The sequence below is a fragment of the Zosterops lateralis genome (genome assembly GCF_965231275.1).
Source record: "Zosterops lateralis genome assembly, chromosome: 17".
Classification (NCBI taxonomy): Eukaryota; Metazoa; Chordata; class Aves; order Passeriformes; family Zosteropidae; genus Zosterops; species Zosterops lateralis.
Genome location: NC_139777.1, coordinates 13,839,048 through 13,860,692, shown reverse-complemented (window position 1 = coordinate 13,860,692; position 21,645 = coordinate 13,839,048). Strand labels below are relative to the sequence as shown.

At 43.3% G+C, this 21,645-nt stretch overlaps 1 protein-coding gene across 2 annotated transcripts in view; it reads left to right on the top strand.

Annotated features, from left to right (window-relative positions):
- The window catches only part of MED13L (mediator complex subunit 13L), a 165,388-nt gene that overhangs the window by 116,755 nt on the left and 26,988 nt on the right, over nucleotides 1–21,645 (top strand). Inside the window, exons 5-15 of one of the 2 annotated variants that reach the window (XM_083874047.1) lie at nucleotides 3,329–3,474; nucleotides 4,608–4,802; nucleotides 5,181–5,372; nucleotides 9,313–9,475; nucleotides 10,298–10,402; nucleotides 12,675–13,403; nucleotides 14,075–14,297; nucleotides 14,715–14,820; nucleotides 15,139–15,263; nucleotides 16,406–16,505; nucleotides 18,935–19,155. In XM_083874047.1, the coding sequence (XP_083730173.1) occupies nucleotides 3,329–3,474; nucleotides 4,608–4,802; nucleotides 5,181–5,372; nucleotides 9,313–9,475; nucleotides 10,298–10,402; nucleotides 12,675–13,403; nucleotides 14,075–14,297; nucleotides 14,715–14,820; nucleotides 15,139–15,263; nucleotides 16,406–16,505; nucleotides 18,935–19,155 (2,305 nt within the window). The remainder of the gene's footprint in view (nucleotides 1–3,328; nucleotides 3,475–4,607; nucleotides 4,803–5,180; nucleotides 5,373–9,312; nucleotides 9,476–10,297; nucleotides 10,403–12,674; nucleotides 13,404–14,074; nucleotides 14,298–14,714; nucleotides 14,821–15,138; nucleotides 15,264–16,405; nucleotides 16,506–18,934; nucleotides 19,156–21,645) is intronic. The other variant, XM_083874048.1, reaches the window with a different exon arrangement.

The following is a 21,645-nucleotide window of genomic DNA, read 5'->3' as shown; positions in this document are numbered from 1 at the left end:
ATCCCGTTAGGGAGGTGTGTGTTGGCCTTGGCAAGGGCTTTGCTGGTGACAACTGAGGCAGTGTTGAGATAATAAGTCTGTAACACAGCAAGTGTTTAGATAATGTTATCTAAATGCTCACTGCATTGTGAAACTGTTATCTTAGTGCTTTATTTCACTACTGGAAAAACATTATAGGCAATTAATATGTATACACAGTTTGTGTCTGTGCATCTCAAATCACTGAATTTAAAAAAAATCCAACAGAATATGTGAGACAACAAATGGATTTATAGATACATTTATTAAAGATCTGGTAGTTCTGGGAACCGATGTTCTGTTCCCTAGTCATCTTTTTATTTCTTTGAGTTGTAGAAGAGAAAGAGATAAAAAAATCAAGAGACAAGAGTCTTTGCAAAAGCAATATGATTTAATCTGCAGTCTGGCCTCCTGTATTCTTATTCTGTGCCATACAAAAACTAGTGACTTTGGGCAGAGATGTATAACCAGACATCAATTTCCCTTGTTCCTGAGCCAGCAGTGTGTTCATTTGAAGAAAAGTTGTTTCAGGTGCCGTGATACAGTGAAACAATTGCCCCACCTGGTTCCAGCTAGGTGTACATTAGCCTTGGGACAAGGTCCAGCTGCCAGGCAGTGTCAGCCCTCAGCCCTGGTCTGGCTCCAGCACACAGAGAATGCTGGATCCAGTCAGGCAGGGAGTTCTTGCTTCCCAGGGGTTGATTTGGGGAGTGGCAAGGCCCCAAGCAGGCTCCAGGGTGGTGTTTTCCATATTTCAGTGTGGATCTGTGTCTGGGGCCACAGCAGAGAGAACCTGGCTGTGGGGGTCCCATGCCTGCTGCAGAAATGGGGACTGGGTGCTGTTGGGAGGCTGTGGTGTCCAGAAAACTCTGGGATTGTCTCATGCCTGGAAACACTTTCCTTTTAGCTTTAGTTGTGGTTTTGAATGTGTGATTTCCCCTAAGGGCCAGAAAACGGCCTGGCCTTTTTTTGTTTGCTGCTCCAGATGCTCCTCTGCTCCCTTGGTGTCTGTGAGGAAGTTTTCTCTGCTAACACAGTGGCCTGGAAGGGCCCTGGAGCTCCTGCTCCGTGGTGTGTCCTGGAGGATCTGGGCACTCTGGGAGTGCATCCCTCTCCTCAGCTGAGGGGAGTGCTTTAACAGGGTGGTGGCACATTTAAGGCCACTGCACTGGAACAGAGGCTCTGCCTTCTCTAAAATCAAAGCAGGCAGCCTTTCTTCCCTTCCTTTAGTGGGAGCTTGTTCAAGTTGAGGCTTCTCTGGAGATATTTATTTCCAGAATATTTAAGAAGATTTACCTACTCGACTGTTAATTTACTGTGGTGTTGGAGTGTTACTGACTGTAGGGGTGTCCAGGTGCTGCCATCTCCTACCCAGACCCCACAGACCTGCTCCTGTCCTGTTGCTTTAGCAGCTTTAAAGGAAATTGTTTTATTTTGCTCTCACTTACTCCTCTGTTTCAAATTTGCCTTTTGATGCCCTCTTTTTTGTAGTCCACATCAAACAAGTGATACCTCCAAAGCCAAACAAATCTTTTGTCTTTCAAGCTATGATTTGGTGTATTCCTTATCCTCACAGCGTTCATGGGTAGCTGTGACTGTTGCATAAGATTCCACATGATTTGTTCATGCCAGAACACTTTGCGAGACACTTGAGAGGGTCCTTGGATGGTCCCAGTTTTTTCCCTTCAGTTCAATAGCAGCCAAGCAAGACCCACAGTTAAATCCTGTAGGAAGCTTGCAGAATCCAGAGTGTTTCTGTGTATATTCTGAAGACAGGAGCTGAAAATAACAGCTTTGCTCTCTGCTTTGGAAATGCTGACCTGCTGCATGTGAACTCTCTGCACACATTATCCCCACTTGATCTTACACCTGATTTCTCGTGGGGGGTTTATTTATTAAAACCTTCTTTATATTAAAGATGTTCTACCCTGTGTGAAGAAACTAATGGGCTTTGATTAAATAATTGGACTTTGCTGTAATTTTGTATTTCTTGTATGTGCAGAAATCCATTGTTCATGGGGTTTTATTACATTAATTGATTTGCTTCTCATCTTGGGGCAGGATAGAAATACCCATTTTGTCCCATGTCCTGTTACCTTCCTTCCCCTCCATGTAACTTAATGATCAATTTACCCCACTTCATCACCGAGGATAGTGAAATTGCTTTCCTTTGTGAAAATTGAAACATAATGAAACCTTTTATTTAGTGGAATTATTGTTCTAAAGTACTTCAGAATTGTGGAAGGCAGCACCAGGGAAGTGCAGCTGTTACCTGTCATTTCAGTAACCTTTTCTCTCCGGATTTTTCTCAGCTGAACCTTTTCTTCTGGTCTCTTTTTGTGGTAGGATTTGAGGCTCACAGAAGAGTAACTTGGGCTACAAGATAAGGTACTCTGCCCAATGTGTGGAATCATTCAGAGATTTAGTGAGATTAAGAGTAGTTCCCAATTCTAGACCATCAATGCTTTTGTTTAAAAACAACTGGCAGCAGAGCAGAGCAGTTGGTTGACATAAAAGCTGAAGTGAAATGGTTGTAGTTGCCTCTGGTTTTTCTTCTTGGTACGGGTAGTGAGGTCTGTGGGTAAAACACAGGCCCCTCAGGGCTGGCCCTATGCCAAAGCCAACACCTATAAAACTGTGCACAGCTCTTGAATTGGACAGAAAAATCTCTGGACACTTACTGCAGCTCTGTACATTTTTAGTTGATTAAAATGATGATTAAAAACATGAAATGTGCTTTGTTTTCTTTTTTTCTTGTGGCTATGTAGTGTGGAACTATTTGCTGTGATGGGAGTCACTCTGTGGGTAGAATGAAGTGAAAACATTTTCAATACCATTAATTTCAAGTTAAATTTGGTCAGCAGTGGTGAATCCTTATGGTTCACCTCAGGTTGTTGACAACTTTCTGTAATATTCACATGCTTTTATATTTTTTAATCAAGATTCTCATGAGACGTTAGGCAAACATTTTTCCTATTCCTTTGTTATTCCTTTTCAGCTGGACCTCATTGTGGGGTGAAAGAAGAATAGTTTGAAGAATTTCTAAAGACCCAGAATTTTACTGCTTGAATTTTGGTTAAAATCCCATTTATTTGTAAAGAAACAAGTAGGAGAACACATGGATGAGACAGCTGCCAACATTGCCCATTATTTGACTGGTGACAGATCCCTGTGTCATATGATTATCAGCCAGGCAGCGAGCCTGGGAACAGGACAAGAGGGTGTGTGCTTGGCCCCCGAGGCTCTGACTTTCCCTCCTGGAGCCCATTAACCCCGATGTATGTTTCCTTTTGTCTCCTCTGCCCTGCAGTGAGCACTTGTCGTGTGCCTTCACGTTCTTCCTGCACGGAGAGAGCAATGTGTGCACGAGTGTGGAGATCGCGCAGCACCAGCCCATCTACCTGATCACTGAGGAGCACATCCAGATGGCACAGTCGTCCCCCTCGCCCTTCCAAGGTACCCACCTTCCCAGGACATCAGCCCTATGGGGAGGATTCTCCAGAACTTTCTATCCGTTCACATTGTTGGGAACCTTACCTGCCAAAAATATCAATCATTTCAGTTTAAAAAGATTTATATTTAAGAAAGTCAGTGCACACATGTGATTTTCTGACGTGGGCTTTCTGTGAATCCTATGTGGATTCTGGTTCAGGGCTGCTTTTCATTCATACATTGGCAACTATTTACTGTTTTATTTTAAAAACAAGGGGTGGGTGGGTGTGAAAATGTAGAAGAAATAATGACAAACTTTAAGTATCTATGACTATTTATTTGGCAGTGTAAGAAATTAAAATTGTACAGAATTAAGTTGATGGCTTAGTAAATTCATAGTGCAATTTTCATGTATGCTCTAGAAAAAAAACGAAAAACATTAAGCATTTTGAGTCATTGCATTATGCTCTCTTTACTACAGTCTGAAATTATAATTTCAAAGCAATTAAAGCAAGAAATCTTTAGTAAAGTTCAACATAGAGTAAAAAAACACCCAGAGACACATGAAATGATAATTTATAGAGACATTTATTTATAGAAGCTTTATTGAAAACATTTTGTGTCTAGATGTAAAGCATTGACAGAGGCTCAGGCACTTCAGTCATACATTTTATTTCAGTGAGCTGAATTAATTACTCAAATCAAATACAACTAAAAGCAAAATTGGATCAGAATGGAAATACCTGTTGTTAAACAAGTAGTTTCCTTATTTGTTGTGACTCTTCTTTGTATGTTATCTATTCTTTTTAATGCTGAGAAGTCTCAAATGTTCCTGTCCTCTCTTCTTTCTGTGAGTGTTCATCCCTGAGTGCTGTTTTCACTACACTGGGGTTGCTGGAATTTCATTTGCTGTGGGAATTATGAACCCAAACCACCATGGGGTGCTGCTCAGGAGGGCTCAGTGCTCTGTAGGTTTGGATTCACACCTGTTCTGGGTTTTGCAGTGGCTTTTCCAGGACCCTTCAATCCTTGGGGATGGAAGAGCGGCTCAGGCAGAGGCAGAGCTGCTGATCCACAGCTGGATCAGCCCTGCTGTGGGACTATTGTTGGTTCTCCTGCAGTGCTGCTGAGTCCTTCAGGGCTGCTGTTTGTTGCAGTGCTGGTGAGTCCTTATGGCCTGAATGGGACTCTGACGGGCCAGTCCTACAAGATGTCAGACCCCGCCACTCGGAAGCTGATGGAGGAGTGGCAGTACTTCTACCCCATGGTGCTGAAGAAAAAGGAAGGCATGAAAGAAGAGGAGGAGCTGGGGTATGACAACGATTTCCCTGTGGCAGTAGAAGTCATTGTTGGTAAGTTTCAATATTCTGCCTGAAGGATTATTTTCCTCCCCATGATTTGGAAAAAAAAAAAAAGTCATCTCATTAATCGGAAAGAGCCATTATAATTTTCCTATTCTCTCCTGACACCAGAACATCTGAGTAGTTCTGTCGCCTCAAGCTTTTGTACTCCCTGTATCCCATATGCCATTATTCACTGGATTGAGCTACTTGTTTCAGCTCTGTACTGGTTACAGAGGGCTGGATGTGTATTAGCATGGAAATTCCTTAGCTCTCTGTATTTCAGATAATAAGTTTTGTCACATTGACATTGAAAACAAGTGGAAGTAGCTGTGGTTGCTGGATATTATCAGGTGTGTCTAAGACTTGTGGTTTTCCATCTCTCTGCAGGGGGTGTGAGGATGGTGTATCCTTCAGCCTTTGTTCTCATCTCCCAGAGTGACATCCCAGTATCACAGAGTGCTGCCAGTGCTGCAGGCCATATAAATGTGGGACAGCAGGGGCTTGGAAGCGTGAAGGATCCTGTCAGTACCTGTGGGATGCCCCTGACTCCCCCCACCTCTCCAGAGCAGGCCTTAATGGGTAAGCAGTGGGCTGGGGAGATGGAGTCAGACTCTGGGTTTGCTGAGCTCCTGGGGAGGGCATGTGTGAACAAGGGCAGGGGAAAGGCAGGCAGTGGAGGAGTTCTGGGGGAGCACTTTGTAGGTCTGTGGTAAAGGAAAAAGCCAGTGCTGTGAACACCCCTTTAAACAGAACGGGGTGAATTCAATTAAGCTCCCTCCCTGTAGGTACATCTGTGTGCAGTGCTGCAAAGCAACACAGAAACCTCTCACCACTGGACAACCTTCTGCTTGAACTGCTGTTGGGCAGCACTTACTAAATTTCACAGAGCAATAGAAGTGTCAAAGACACAAAGACCCTACAAGTTTCTGTGAGGCTGTGCAGCCAGATGGGGCTAAAGAGTCCTTGTTATACCCTTACTGAGGAGCTCCCAAGCTTAGCCTTTATGGGATAATTCTGTCACATCAACAGGGTCAGTACTGGAATGACAGAGTCATTGAGGTTGGAAAAGACCTCTAAGGTCATCAAGAGCAACCTTTGGTTTTGCATCTTGATTCAAAGAAAACACATCTGGATTCACTTGTCCATAATTAGAGCCTATAGATGAAGACGATCATCAAAGTATTTAGTATTTACTGCTAATAAGTCAGAATATGAGATGTAAATTCACTTGGAATGGTGTTTTTCAAAGGAACCGAGAGTTAAAATAAGCAAGAAGCCAATTAATAACTAATTGAAGCCAGACAATCACAATTTAAATAACAATCTAATAAAGTATTTATGCATATTTTTATGTGCTATTGTATTTTTTAAATTTTCAGAACCCTGTTACACTTGTTCAGGATCACAAGGGGGATTCTATTTTTGAATATTTATAAACCATCACTTATATAAAAGTGTTCATGTTGTCCAATCTGGCAGTCACAGCTTCTGTTTGGTCTCTGCTATTGTTTGAGGGCAGTATGAATTTGTATCAGAGGGGTGCCTCTCCAGCAAACAATGAAAGGATTCTTATTTATTAAAAAAAAAATTAAAAGACCTTAAAAAACTGGAGAGATTAATTAGAAAAGCATGTCATGCAGTGCAGAATCACTAATGGGACCCAAAAACTGGATTAGTGTGAGGCATGGGAATAATATTTCAGTTCTGCCCAATACTATTTAAAATGTGAGTTTAGTGCCTTGTCCAGTTTGGGGCACCTAAAGATGCGGACAAACTGTCTGGAGTCCCAGAAAGTACAGTGAGAGTGATTCTGGATTTTGCAAACAGGACTTCCAGGAAAAGATGGGCAGAATTGAGGTGGTTTAGTCTAGAGAAGTGGAATTTCAAGGAGAAAAAGAATAGGCTTTTCTCTGCAACCAGTATGTAATGAATCTAAACTGCAGCAAAGCTAAACTAGGTTAAACAGGAGAAAAAACTTGCTCTGAGGAAGTATAATGAAATGTTGGAATAATTTGACTGTTGGAAAGCTACAGAAGTTCCATTAGCAGAGGGATGATGGGTTTTGGGAGGTTTGGTGGGGGCATTTTGTAAGGTTGTTTTTAAGAAACAGATTTGTTAAATTTGTTGATCCTGCTTTAAAGCAAGGACTGGACTAGATGGTCTCTTCAGATTTCTTTTAATCATATTTTCCATGGTTGTGTTTAAAGTATTTAACAAAACAAATTGTTGCTGGAACTGGGGAATGGCATTTTTCACCAGTGGAACCAGTCTGGACTGCAGGGGTTGTGCAGTGGCCTCTGGTGAGGAGCTGCTGTTCCTGCACTCACTGTGCCATTACATGCCATAGGTACCTCTGTGTGTTCCAGAACTGTGTCAGGGATGTTTATGGATAAAAATTAGTGTCAGTGTGTGAGGACAAAGGGGTTTTGTCTTCTGTGCAGGTCTGTCTCCTGTTATGCTGTATATTGCTGTACTGTATAATATAAAAACATTACATAATTACAGAAAGCAATAATTAATGCATTCCAATGTAACTTGAAAATCCTGGTAGTTCCTTGGTTATCCTCTTGTGCCTCCTGTCCTTCCCTTCCTTGTCAATCTTTTCCTTGTTCTCCTCCTGCTATTGACACGTGATGCCTCTGTGTGCATGTGCTGTTTGTCTATGCACACATTCCTTCTCCCCTTCTCCAAAGGAGGGCACATTTGCCAATCTGGAGTTCTGACCTGTTTGTTTTTTGATCATCTGTCAAGTTCCCACTTGTTAGAGAACATTTGAAAGCCAGTGAAGTACATGGTTAGAGGCACAAGCCTCAGTGTAGCCAGGGAATTTCGCTGTTTGACTTTACGAAAAGATAATCAGGGAAGATTTAATTGGAGAAAGAAATGCATAATGTGAGGAATGAAAGAAGGTGCAGGGTTAGGCAGCTTGTGCACCATTTCAGAAGTTGTGTTTTGCAAGTCACCTGGTGGCAAGCAGCAGGATTCCCTGTTAGCTGCAGTGATGTGCAGCACTGAGTCCCTTCAGCACTTCACACTTGAGGCTGCTTGGATTGCGTCAGCGGGAGGACGAAGTGTTCTCTACCCTGGTGTAACCTTGTGAAACTGCAGCACATCCCTCCTTGCTGTTCCAGCCCCAGCCCAGAGCAGGCACTCCATGCCCAGGCCAGTGGACCCAAAGCTCCCTCTGCTGCTGCAGCTGGGGCTTGGCAAGATGGATGTGCTGGAGTTCAGTTAAACAGAAACACATTGCAGGGCAGAAAAAGGAGCATCCGCTTGTACAATAGCTGGTAAAGGCTTCTGTATCACAGGAAGGAATGGAGTGCAGAGAGTTTTCAGGCTTTCAAACATGCTGAAGTAATATCCTCATTTGTTATCTCTTTGATAATCATACAGAAAATACACACTGAGAATATCATATGCTGTGTTAATAGTGTATCTACTGGTGATAAGCTGTTGGAAATTTCTTTAGTAGTGTAGATCTCAACTAGAAAATCTCACCGAAGCCAGTTTTGATTCTAGTATTTCAATTCAAACATATTGTAAAGAAATGGCACAGTATCTGAGAGTGATTTGAGTTGGAAAGGACCTTAAAGGTAAACTCATTCCACCCTCTACCATGGGCAGGGACACCTTCCACTATTCCAGGTGGCTCCAAGCCCTGTCCAGCCTGGCCTTGGACACTGCCAGGGATCCAGGGGCAGCTGCAGCTTGTCTGGGCACCTTGTGCCAGGGCCTGCCCACCCTCACAGGGAGCAATTCCTTCTAATATCCCATCCAGCCCTGTTCTCTGACTGGGAAGCCGTTCCCTGTGCCCTGTCCCTTGTTACCAGTCCCTCTCCAGCTCTCCTGGAGCCTCTTTAGGCCCTGGCAGGGACTCTGAGCTCTCCCTGGAGCCTTCTCTTCTCCAGGTGAGCACCTCCAGCTCTAGCAGCCTGTGTCTGTAGGAAAGCATCAGTGATCCGTTCATTTCCTCAGTGAGGTTTAATATAGAGTATAAAGAACTTACCGTTGCTTTGAAATAGTCTACATAAATGATTAGTTTTCTTAATAGAAGCTTTTAGGGCCATCTATATTACAATAAATTTCATCTTTAAAGCAACTCACCAAAGACTATATAAATTCAAGTTTAACATCCAGGATAATAATGAAAAAGCTCTGTCCTGCACTATTTCTTAGTGATTCAGTCCAGGACTGTAGGGGCTATCTGAAGTACCTCCATTTAATAGGAAGTGGGGTTTTTTATAGATATATATAGATATATATAATATGCAGAGTGTATCACATCATGTGAGGTACAGTACATGCACAACTATTTCCCATGTCTATGGTACAACCCAGTGCCATCTTTGTTACCTCAAAGGAAGTGTTGCTTTGAAATGTTTTGTAAGGATGCTCTGAGCATTTCCCAGTGAATGTGAACATTGGTGTAGTCAGCACCCTGCTAAGAGACTTCCAGGAAAAAATAGCAAGTGACAATATGAAGAACAGTTCTGACATTAATGCTTTATTTCTCTTGCAGGAGAAAGTGGCTGCTCTCAGAGCAGCATCAGCCACCCAGCTGTGCAGGAGGGGACAGTCAGTGTCCACAGTCCAAAGAAATCAAGCAAGATTACTCCCAAATTTCACAACCGTATTGTTCACCGTGTGTGGAAGGAATGCATCCTCAACAGGGCACAGTCCAAGTATGGCAGCAGTCCTTATGCTTTGCTGATTTAAAACACATAATACACAGCTGAAATTGTCATCATTTGCCTTAATGTTATTCCTGACAGGATTCCTTTGCCACCAATCAGAGCTAATGATCCCAAACAGCATTATCAAAGAAATTGTTGTAAATTTGTCCCTTTGTTCAGCTGAGAACTCCCGACACTTCCCGTTGTGTTTGCAGTTGTGTACCCTAATAGTGACAGTCCTTGAGGCCACACATCCATAGGATGTGCCTTCAGCCAGGTGCTCTCAGATTTAGTAATGACAGTTTCTATCTCCAGTTGTAGTTACTACACTGAAAGTTGGATGACTGCAGAACAGATTGTATATATCTGATATTTAGGGCTCTAAGGGGAGTATTTGTAAAGCATTACATGAGTTGTACTAAAATTTCAATTGACAAGGGTGTATGAATTGATGTTAGTATCATAGACCTTTAGTACTGGAGATTTAAAGTGTATCACAGCATGTGAGCCCTGAAATATTTACTTCTTCCTATTTCCATGCAATTTCCTCACTGGCTATGTCAGACTAATTTCTAGAAACAGTTAAATGGCTTTCCCCTTGTTTCTTGTGCTCAGACTCCAGACAATTATCTAACACAGAGCTGGGATCTTCCTCCTACATAAATCAAACTGTAAATTTAAGGAGTAGTGCAGGGGTCTGCTGTCAATTTCAGAGCTCTGGTAGAAGGAAGTAATTTATCTGAGGGAACATATATGAATTTATGCATACACATTTTTAAATTTTTTCTCTTCAAAAGGTGGTGATTACTAAAATAATTTTCTCTTCTTCAGGAGGAATCAAATTACAGCTGCAAATTTGGAAGAGGAAGTTCCTAACAATAATGTTTCATGGGATTTTGTGGATCCAGTCCAAAGAGTCAGTTGTTCTTGTTCCAGGTGAGCTTTGAAGAGAATAAACATTTGTCATATTGTGAGAGCCCTATTCAGACGAAGGTGCACTTAAAGAAGGGAGTTATGCTTTAGCTGAGACAAGAGGAAATTGTAATATCAAACCTAAAAACACATTTGGTGGATGCATCTGCATCTCATCCCATTGTCACTTGAAGGAGCCAATCCAAGTGGAAAAATGATGGTACTGGGGCCAGGACCACTTCTCATTTGTAAGGAACTCATCCTGCAGCTTTTCAGAGCTGTAACCTGTGGTTAAGTGGTTAAGGCTTGTGGTGAAGAGGGCAGGATCTGCCTAAGTTTGTGAGCATCCTGGTACTTGGAGGAAGAGGGAAAACATCCCTACACTTCACGTGGCTCTGGTCAATCTGCCATGGTATCAAAACCTACCCAAGAGAATATTAAACCTTTGCAGCCTGGTCACCCATTGTCACTGGATCAGAAAGTATTCACAGCTCACTCACACAAACACTTTGGGAAGTTGTTAATGTTATCTGTCATCTTTGGGTGGTTAGAATTCCAGAACTACTCACTCAGGAAAGGCAAACCATCATCACCAATATGCGTAACCACTCTTAAAACTGTCAGAGAGATGTTACAGGGCTAGAAAAAAATCCCAGTTTCCAGTGAAATAGTCCTGTGAAACACTTCTACTGAAATTCTTAATTCCCAAGGTCACCATCTACTTGTAAGGTAGGTGATAAAAGCACCTTTACCAAAAGAAGTTATTCCTTAAGTATGCAGTTCTTCTTTGTGTAGTGTGAGGAAGAGATGAAGGGACTGTGCATCCTACAAGGGTGGAATGTTCAACCTGGAGACTCCCTGCTCTATCCCAAGTGAGAGGATGTTTTCTGCAGCTCTTCCCCCCTCATTATACACCTTGTTTGTATTAATATACTCAAGAATGTGGAACAGATAAATGTTTTGTCAGAATGCCAAGTGTTTCCTGTGGAAAACTGAGCTTTGCCTGGAAAGCATGGGATTCAATAGTGGGCAATGGGAACCTGGTTCTATGGATAGGTTCAGCTGCCTTTGTAATTTCACAGTGTCTGTTCATCCCTCCAGTGATAAGTGCATCGTGTTGGAGTTGGTAAACACAGCAGCTGGGAAATGGAAACATTATCCTTAAAATGAAATCAGTACCTGATTTCAGACAGCAATAAGTACTGTCTGTGTAGCTGCAGAACCTGAGCAGCTACTGGCATATAGAAATTGTTTTAGTCATTCTGTGCCCATTCCGTGTACTGGATAAATGTCAGGATATAGCCTTAGATCTGGAGTCTCAAAGGGCTGTCTGGTCTCAGCATCGAATTCAGTCTCCTGCAGACCCGGCTTGGTGTGTGAGGTGCAGAATGTCTGAAATAATTCTGTGTAGTTAGTTAAAATACGGTGAATGATGGAGAATTAAGGCAATGAAATGTTACAAGAACATGCTTAAGGCAAACCTCCAGTTACCAGGGCATTAGCTGCACATTAGGGTGATTGCAGGCACGGACCATCTGCTGCTGCAGGGAATCTGCAGCATGTCCTGGGAACAGCGAAGCCCTGCAGAAAGCTGGGATAACCCCACACAGCCTGGATGTTTCTAGGGAACAGGGGCAGCAAACACAAGATATTGTGTTTGTACCTGTAGACAGGCATGTGTGTTTCTAATCAAGACCACTTCACTTGTGATCATGTAGGTTATCTTTTTAAGTAAAAAGCACATTACACATTTGGAAATGAGTTTTTCTTGTCCTATTTTTGTTCATAAAATAGGGATGGAGTGATTAATTTTGAAATGGTGTTTATTTTTAAAGATGTTTCAATGCTAAGCACAAACACATCTTTCAATTTCTGTTTAGCTTAATAAAATCAAATAAACAACTAAACAAAAAGCTCTGAACAACAAAAAAGATCAGTAAAAGTATGGGCAGTTATATTCCTGTTGTCCCATCCTTGGGAATCATCATCAGTATAATGAAAATACTTTTTAGCAGGACCTGAAACATCAAAATTCAATCCTATGCTTCTCAGTTTCAAAGATACTGGATACAAAAAAACATATGAAGCCATTACTAAGATTGTATGTTACTCTGTTATTTTGAATATTTAAAAATATTTATTCAAACTTCCTCCATCAGGCAGAAATTAAAAGCAGGTTCCAAGATCAGGAGCAGACAGGAGGTTTCTCAGTGCTGTTGTTTGGGTTTGGCTTTCCCCTGAGGTCGGGTGGATGCCCAGAGCATGCCGTGAGTGGTTTCTCCTCCTCCTTTTCCAGGCACAAGGTGTTCAAGCAGCGCTGCGCCGGTGCCTCGGGCCGGCCCCCCACGCTGCCCCAGCCTGGCTTCGGAGTGGGACCGGCGGCGGCCTCGGCACTGCCCCCTCCTGCCTCCTCAAAGCACAAAACCACCGAGAGGCAGGACAAGGGAGAGAAACTGCAAAAAAGGCCCCTGATGCCATTTCATCATCGGCCCTCGGTGACTGAAGAGCTATGCATGGAGCAGGACACATCCGGGCAGAAGCTGGGGCTGGCTGGGATGGAGTCCGCGCTGGAAGTTCCCAATTCCAGGAAATACGAGAAGCCGCTCTCGCTGCCTGCTAGAAATCCAAGCAAGCAGATTAATATGAATCCTATGGATTCACCCCATTCCCCCACTTCTCCTCTGCCTCCCACCCTGAGCCCCCAGCCCAGAGGTCAGGAGGCGGAGAACCTGGACCCCCCTTCCATACCTGTGAACCCAGCACTCTATGGCAGCGGGCTGGAGCTGCAGCCACTGCCCAGCTTAGATGACAGGACAGTCCTGGTGGGACAGAGGTTACCTCTGATGGCAGAGGTCAGTGAGACAGCCTTGTACTGTGGCATAACTCAGAGCAATGAGGCCGTGGACATGTGGAGGACCTACAGTGTCCCCTCGAGTGATGACCCCGAGTTCCGGCCACCAGAGCTGCCGTGTGAGAGGTATGATGGCAGGATGGAGGTCAGCCCCGACAGCACTGCACTGAAAAGGTGAGAGTGCACACTGCCCAGAGGTCTGGGCAGTTTGAGTCATCACCTAAACTCTAATTTCTACTTTTTGACTGAGAAAGGCTAAGGCTTCACCTTCACAGATGCTGCAGAGAGCGCCAAATACTTAAATAAAAACACTCTATTGCAGGATGCTTGCCTTTTCCATCTCTGGCTTTCTGTTGGACACTACAAGAACTGATCAATTTCTTTGTAACATATTTTTGTATTTTATGCTAGCTTAAAAATTACTGTAGCATTCTGATAATCCATTTTAAAAAATGCACCAGAGAGAGTGGTTAATGAAAATATTTAGGAAAAATTAATTGAGGAAGAGATATAGAGTTAAAAAGACTATTGGGTTTGGTAATTACAATGGAGTTTGCTAGGCTGAAAAAGGTTTCAGCCTGAAAAACACAGTCTGGGAAGGCTGGACTTCAAAATGTTTTCATTTATACAGTGACAAAATTGATTCTTCTTTCATTGTCCCAAAGTAGATCCTAATACAGTAAGGTATTTAATACTGAATATACCATATACATCCTTTATTTGAGGAAAAAGACATTTCTACTTGATCAAGGGGGATGGAGTGAGCCATGGGCTGTGTTTGTGTGACAGCTGCATATTACACTGCTTTTGTTTCATGATGGCTTTGCTTGTTTATTTCACTTCAGGCTCTTAGCACAACCTAATAAACGGTTTAAAATTTTGGAAGAGCAGAAACCAGTGCAGACCCTAAACTATCTCGACCCCTTGCCCCTACTACAACCCCCTGGAGAAGGCTGGGGAGACACCAGTGATCCTTACACCTTTGAAGATGGAGATATCAAGTACAGTTTCACAGTCAATAAAAAATGCAAACTTGGGGCTGAGAAAGATCCTTTGAAAAAGAACAAGGTAAGGTATAAATCCAGTCTTTGGCATTAATATTCTTGTGGGATTTATCCTGTAACACAGTTTGCTGTACAGCACTCTGGAAGACATGGGTCTGTTCCATTGATGTATATATTTATATATATATATATTTCAGTTATTTTATATTATCACCTGCACAATGCTCCTTATGTTTCGTATCCTTTATGGAGCTGTTTTAGTGTCTGGCTGTGCAAGCAAACATTCTAAAAGATGTTTTTTCCTGTGGAGTTTGAGGTGGTTAATTACCTGGACTGGCTGTCAGAGCTGAATATGGTCCATGGAATCCTTTGTAAATCTTATATTTAACTCAGACCCCTGAGTCTGGCTGGACATATGAAAACATTTGTTCTTACATAACTTGAATTCATATCCATGAAATCTCTTTGATGTTTTGTATAGTCAGAAGATGGGATTGTTTCCAAGGAAATCCCCTCAACAGGCCATTCCACACCAGTTCCTGATGGAAAAGATGCCATGTCCATTTTCAGTTCTGCTCCTAAGACTGGTGAGTTAAAGCTCTTTCGAATCACTCTGCAAAGCAAAAATACCCATATGCCATTAACATCTGGAGGGAAAAAATCACACGTGAACTTTTGTCTGTAGTATCAGAGCTACAGACAGCTCCCAAGCCGGAAAAAAATTGATTTTCCTTGTCCTTTTTATAAAAGCAATGACATATTTTTTAGAATGTTAAATGAGCAGTAGCCCCTTTCTTGTTTCCCGACTGACCCTTGGTGTTGCTGAAGAGCCTGCAAGGCTCCAGCAGAGCAGAGGGCTGGGTGCTCCCTTTCCCTGACTGTGTTCCTGTTCCCCGGCATGGCAGAGGTGCGGCAGGACGGCGCTGCCGGCAGGGCCGGCTCGGGCAGCCTCACGCAGGTCACCGACCTGGCCCCGTCCCTACACGACCTCGACAACATCTTCGACAACTCTGACGAGGATGAGCTTGGGGTGAGTCTCTGTGGGGTGAGCCTTCCATAGGCCAAAATACAGGAATCCTAGTGGGAGTGATTGTCCCTAATAGATGGGAGAGAGAGAGCTTCCAGGTAGGCAGGTTTGGATTTTAGCTAGCAAAGAGAGACCCTTCAGGAGATTCGTCCTGCATGGACAGGCTATGTAAGGAGCTTCCACAGGGAGAGCCATTCAGATCCTTTATAAATCCATTATATCTAGTTCTGTGTCCTGGACTTCTGTCAGCATTTCCTGTTTGAGAATTATGGCAGAAAATATCCAAGTTTTATTAATTGATGATGGGTTGTTTTACCTTGTCCGAGAACCTGCCCATAGAAAAATAAATTCAATCTTAAAGGATTCCAGTAATTCTCCAAGTCATGTTCCCTCATATTCCTCCAAGCACTTTATTTCAGTTGCTGCATGTTAGGAAATACAGAAGGAAATGCAGATTTATATCAATTATGGGGTGGGGGAAATTGCCTGGGAAGGCAAACATTTGGATAGTCACTATCTTTAAGCATAATATAATACAGCGATAATGATACAGAAGGTGGTCCTAAAGTGACTGTTAGTAGATAACAGTGTTTAAAAGTCTTATGCCCTGTTCTTGGCAGGACTTTATAAGTGCACCAATTTCCTTACTGTGGTTCTACACAAATTGCACTTCAGATGCCACAGTTAATATGCAAATCTACTAGAGGACTGTTCTGTCAAAAGAAAAAATTACTTTCTTCTTTGAAGTTGCCCTGGACAGCCCTAATGTTTTCCCTGTCCTAACATTTGCATGTGTTGGGCTTATTCTCAGTGTCATATTCCTGTTACTACCTTGGAATAATCCAAACATGGAAACAAATAGAGCAGTCACAAAGTAACATGCATTTCACGCTCAGGGCTTGTGATAACATTTTGAATATAATTTGTTTATAGAAATATAAAAGTACATAGTTATATGTATGCATCAGTTTATGAAAGGGTATATAGATATATTAAAAAAAATTTTCGTTTTTAGCGTTGTAAGGGTGGAAAAAATCCAGACTCCTTGGGGGAGTGGGTGGGAGTGTAGAAAAGCAGCCATTGTCTTTGCAGTGCAGAGTCCCTGGAGGGGTCAGTGTGTGCTGACTGCAGTGTTTGGTTTGCAGGCCGTGTCCCCAGCACTGCGCTCCTCCAAGCTGCCAGCAGCGGGCTCCGAGGAGCGGCCGCTGGGCAAGGACGGCCGGACTGCGGTTCCCTACCCTCCCAGTGAGTACCAGGGCTTCTCTGGCACACCCAGCCCTGCCTGCACTGCCCTGCAGTGCCACTGGCCTCACTGAGGGTGCACCTGGTGCTGGAATTGCCAGCTTTTCATGGGGGCAGTGGTAATACAGATGTTTAATGAGCCAACTGAGATATGAGGTATTCTTCTGCTGACATTGTTGTCTTGGTCTGGAACTATGGGAGGGGTTTGTTACAAATCTTCCTTTGGAAGACTTCCCCTCTCTTTTCTGCTCACTGTTGGGCACTTCCACCATTACCAAATCCCACTTTAAGTATAAATCCTTCTACTTAACAAAATCAAAGACTTGAAAACCATGGCCTACCAACTGGCTGTGATGGTGCAACCTGTCTTGGAAGAGAATTACATTGAACATTTGACAAATTAAAACTAAAATCACCTTCAAGGTTTAATTTGGATGTGTAAGTGCATGATTAAAATCAAAATGCTGGGTTCTAACTGGAGGCTTGGTGTGGACCTTTTATAGGTGGTTGTGGTAGTGATACTTGTGTAGGCCCTGCACATGGACAAGGGAGGTTATGGGAATGCAGGAATCTGTGGAATTGTATGAAATTAGGTTAAACAATAGGGCTTTTTTCTAAGGACTGTGCCAACAACTATTGGAAATGGTGACTTGTACTCTGAGGTTTGAGGGCTTTGCTGCATTTCTTGCACCTGACAGGAGGGGACAGCTGGGGGGGTTGGGCTCTGCTCCCAGGGAACAAGGGACAGGATGAGAGGGAGCTGCCTCAGGCTGGGCCAGGGGAGGCCTAGTTTGGATATTGGGAAAATTCTTTCACTGAGAGGGTTGTAAAACCCTGGCACAGATGCCCAGGGCAGTGCTGGAGTCTCCAGCCCTGGAGGGATTTACCAGCCCTGTGGATGTGGCACTTGGGGACATGGGTCAGTGGTGGTCTTGGCAGTGCTGGGGAGTGGTTGGACTTGATGATCTCGGGGCTTTTTCCATCCTGAACAAATCTCTGATTTTATTGGTGTAGGTGGCATTTCTTTAGAGATAAAGGAGAAATGTGTTTGTGGGACAGGAGGAAGGTGAAAACTTCTGGTATAATAGTAATGAATCAAATTACAAATTACTTAGTGGTGAGAAGAAAGAGTATTTGATTTCTGTGGCCACTGTAAGCAGAAATCCAATCTCTCTGCAAATCATTCTTTAAAGCCTTCTCATTAACTTCAGCTGGTAATGAGAACAAATTGAGGTGAAGAAAAAAAACAGTCTGAAGGAGATGAGTCAGAGTTTTATGGACCCATAAAAGCTGTGCTGATTTACTCAAATGTAGAAGTCCGAAGTATACAGAGATTGGATTTTGACAGGTTTAGTTGATCCATAGCTTTTTAAAATATGCAAAGCTTTTTCAAGCATGACACACATGAAAATGAATGATGATAGTTACTATGCCTGTTGCTGTAGGGTTGGGGGATTTTTTGTAATTAAACTTTTTTATGAATCTGCACTGCAGAATTTTGCTAAGTGGAGTGAGCTAGAGGTGAGAAAATGATGTAGTGTGAAGTTAAACAGATACACTCCACTTGTAGCCGTGCCTTGCCACCAGCTGTCGAGGCAGAGCAGTGTCTGTGGGGAGCTGAAGTGCCTTGTACAGCATCATAAATTCCTACTGGCCACCCTTCATTTTCCACTTCCTCCCTGTCCCCTCTCCAGTGCCTAAAGCGCCTCTCTCTGCTGAGAAACAGAGGGAGCTAATCCAGCTGCCAGCCTGAGCATTGTAGTCCGTATTAAATTTGGTGGGAAAGAGTTTCTTCCATTCTGCTGAACTTTTTTCAACTTTGATTTATCGGAGAAGACTAAGGTCTTTTAAACTCAGATACTGAGAGAGTGGAAGAAAAAAGAATATGGACAGTGTGGGAATAATTCATAGCCCACTGTTTACTCTGCTGCTCCACTGTTTGTGGCAGGAGTTGTGTTGCCATGGACCAGACAAGGCTACAGTGACTGAGTGGAGAAATCCAGCTAACGACACACAAAGACCTCCTGGTTTAGGGCTAGGTCAGCTCTGGCAAAGGGAGGAAACTCCTCTGTGACTCCTTAGAAACAGTCACTGGAGTGAACTTGGCATTAATGTCAATTGACCTCTCCAGCTATGAAGGATTTATTAGTTGCTGGTAAACTGTACATTTGTCTGTCTGTCTGTCTACCAGGTTGTTGTTTCTGCTGAACAATAACCTTGCAGAGTATCCCTAGGAATTTGGGGAATTTATCCCTAGGAATTAACTTTTGGTCTAGACCTACACTGCTGTCAGAACCCCAGTAAATTTGGAGAAGCTTTGCAAGTTTTTAAATGATAGAATAAGAGCTAGCATTGCAATGATCTCTTCTGTTTCATTGAATTTCCTTGGGAATTTTTATTTGAATGATTAACTGTGTTATTTTCCTCTTCAGCTGTGGCCGATCTCCAAAGGATGTTCCCAACACCACCCTCTTTAGAACAGCACCCTGCCTTCTCCCCAGTGATGAGTTACAAAGATGGAATAAATTCAGAGACTGTGACTACCTTGGGAATGATGGAGAGTCCTATGGTCAATGTGGTTCCAACACAGCTGGCTGAGTTTAAAATGGAGGTGGAAGATGGATTAGGTAGCCCTAAACCTGAAGAAATTAAGGTAACATGCCAGAAATGTGGAATTTTTACAAACTTGTCTATGTGCATTTTAATTTTTATAAACAAGTCCCATGTAGTGTGTGTAGCAACTAACAAATGTGAGCTGGACCTGTGTAAAGAACGTGTCAGCCTGCAGCTGGAAAAATATTCTTCTCTAGTAGAAGATCTTTTTAATTGTTTTCCTGATTTTAACTGTAGGCATTTCGTAATTTTATGTTTGTAATAGTTCTGGGTGTTCTCAGGAAACAAACAGTATTGTCTGTGGAATGAGCCCTGTGCCTAACAGAAAGAATATACATGTATGGAAAAGCACCACACTTGTGGCTAAGTAGCTGTTAAATGAGGTATTTCTTTAGATAATTTCTCTGTGGCGCCTTTGCTGCGCCCCCCTCCCTGGTGCCAGGCTGGCACACAGTGGGATAAAGTGGTGCACGTAGAAAGGCTGCCTTTATCTCTCTGAAATATTCCTTTTTTGGTTAGGGTTGAAATTCTCTGAGAAAGTCCAGGGGTTGAATTTGCTCTGTTTCTTCTTCAGCTGATGTTACTTCACAAGTTTTAAGGCCAGATGGGACCATTCTTATCTGACTTTCTGTATAACACAGGTCAGGTAATGTCACCTAGTTCCTCCTCTCTTGAGTCCTGTAGTGTCTCAGTAAAGAGCTGTTTGTAGCTGGGGACTCTGGGTTCTTGTGACATCCCAGTGTGGCCATTTCTCCATAGCATCCCATGGAGAGACCCAGCATCAGCACTGGTATACATTGGTTGTGTCATTGTTCCATCACAGGGTACGAGCAGGGCACGAATCATTCTGCCTGTGTGTCCTGCATTACTGAACTTCTGGGGCTGCTTTTTGTCACTTTTATCAGAAGGTGCTGTTACCGTATTTCCATGCATACAGCCTGAAGGGTGTTTTTTAATAAAAAATGCACTTTTTGTGTGGAAATGCACAGCACATTGTTCTGCAGCAAGCTGCTCTGTACACAGGGAATAAAAATGAAGATGCCCACTCTAATTCTGGCTTCCTGGTAGTCCTCAGCCCTTGATTGTAGAGCCTTATTCTTCTACTTCAGACCCACCCTGTCCCTCAAGTGCCACAGCCTGTTCCTTCTATTTCAGCAAATCCTTCTCCCCTCAGCACCACCTCCTTCCCTCTCCTTTGTGCCTGTGTTGGAATTACCTGAGAGCTGATTTTTAGGGCTCTGCATTGCTAGTCAGGGACACACTTGCAGCTGCATGGACAAGAAGTGGCTGTGTGGTGGTGTGAGGATACTGATGGATGCCTTTGTTCAGTGTAAATGGTGTGGTCAGCTGTGAACTAGGACATTTTCCTGCCAGCAGGAATAGCATCCCTCAGGCAGACTGCAAGAGAGGCTGTGGCAAATCCCACAGAACCTCCCTCTTCCACAGGAGCTTTCAGTTGTCCATGGGAGAGAAGGGAGTCCCTGTCCCTGGCAGGAAGCAGGACAGTGTGTGGCACAGCATTCCAGAGTTGTGCTCTCATGTTTTGGTGCTAGTCCAGTGTGTCCAGTCAGACCCCAGAATTCCCAGCTCATTCCCCTGCCAAGGGCTGAGCTGGCAGGGAGCGTGTCGCAGAAGTTCTGTGGGGAAAGAGGCTTTGCAGATGTGGGAGGGAATTCCTGGTGTCCCTCCTGATGGCAGAACACAGCTGGACATCAGGACATGGGACAAGTCTGCTTTGGTGCGGCCGGAGCTCTCTTTCCTCCCACCCTGAGCTCTCACTTGGAAGCAAACTGGGAAGAGGCACCTTCTGAGTATCTGCTTCCAGGACAGTCTCCATTGCCCATCTTGAGTTGGTGCCTCCACAAGTTTTTATGCCACTACAGGAGTTTGAAATAAGTTTTTCATAAGGTTTGTAAGACTTTGCCTTGCCACAGACCTTGCTGGGTTTTCTCTTCTGCTTGTGCAGTAAATTGTTTAAGAATAGGATAACTTGGGCCTGGGGAAAAAAAAAAAAGTCTGTCTTGGAATTTGTTGAGCTGAAGGTTTTGGAGTGAGAGCAGATTTCAGGGCATCATTGATACCCAAGATATTTTAATCTCCCTCATAGCCATTACAGGAGTATTAAAATACTTACTTCAGTTCTGCCTGAGAACATTTCCAACAGCACAGTTGACTTGCTTCTGTGTGTGTCACACCTGCTCATACACACCAGTGGGGGAAACAAGCACTAAACCCATTGCTGATCATTCTGAGAACATTAAAGTAGATTCCTTGTGCTGAGCATTCCGCAGCTGGAGACAGAAATTCACACATTTCTCATCCCTCAATGCTTGACAAGGTGCAAGGATAAAAAATGCTGTAAGGAGATGTTAAATACTGAGACTGCTGTTACTGTTTTCACACTGATTTTTACTTTGCAGTAGTGCCTCAAGAGGACTAGTTCTATTCTCCTGAAAGAGCTGGAATAGCTCTAGAAACTCTGGCGGAAGTTCTTGTCATCAGTCTGTGCGAGAAACGTGACAGTCACTGC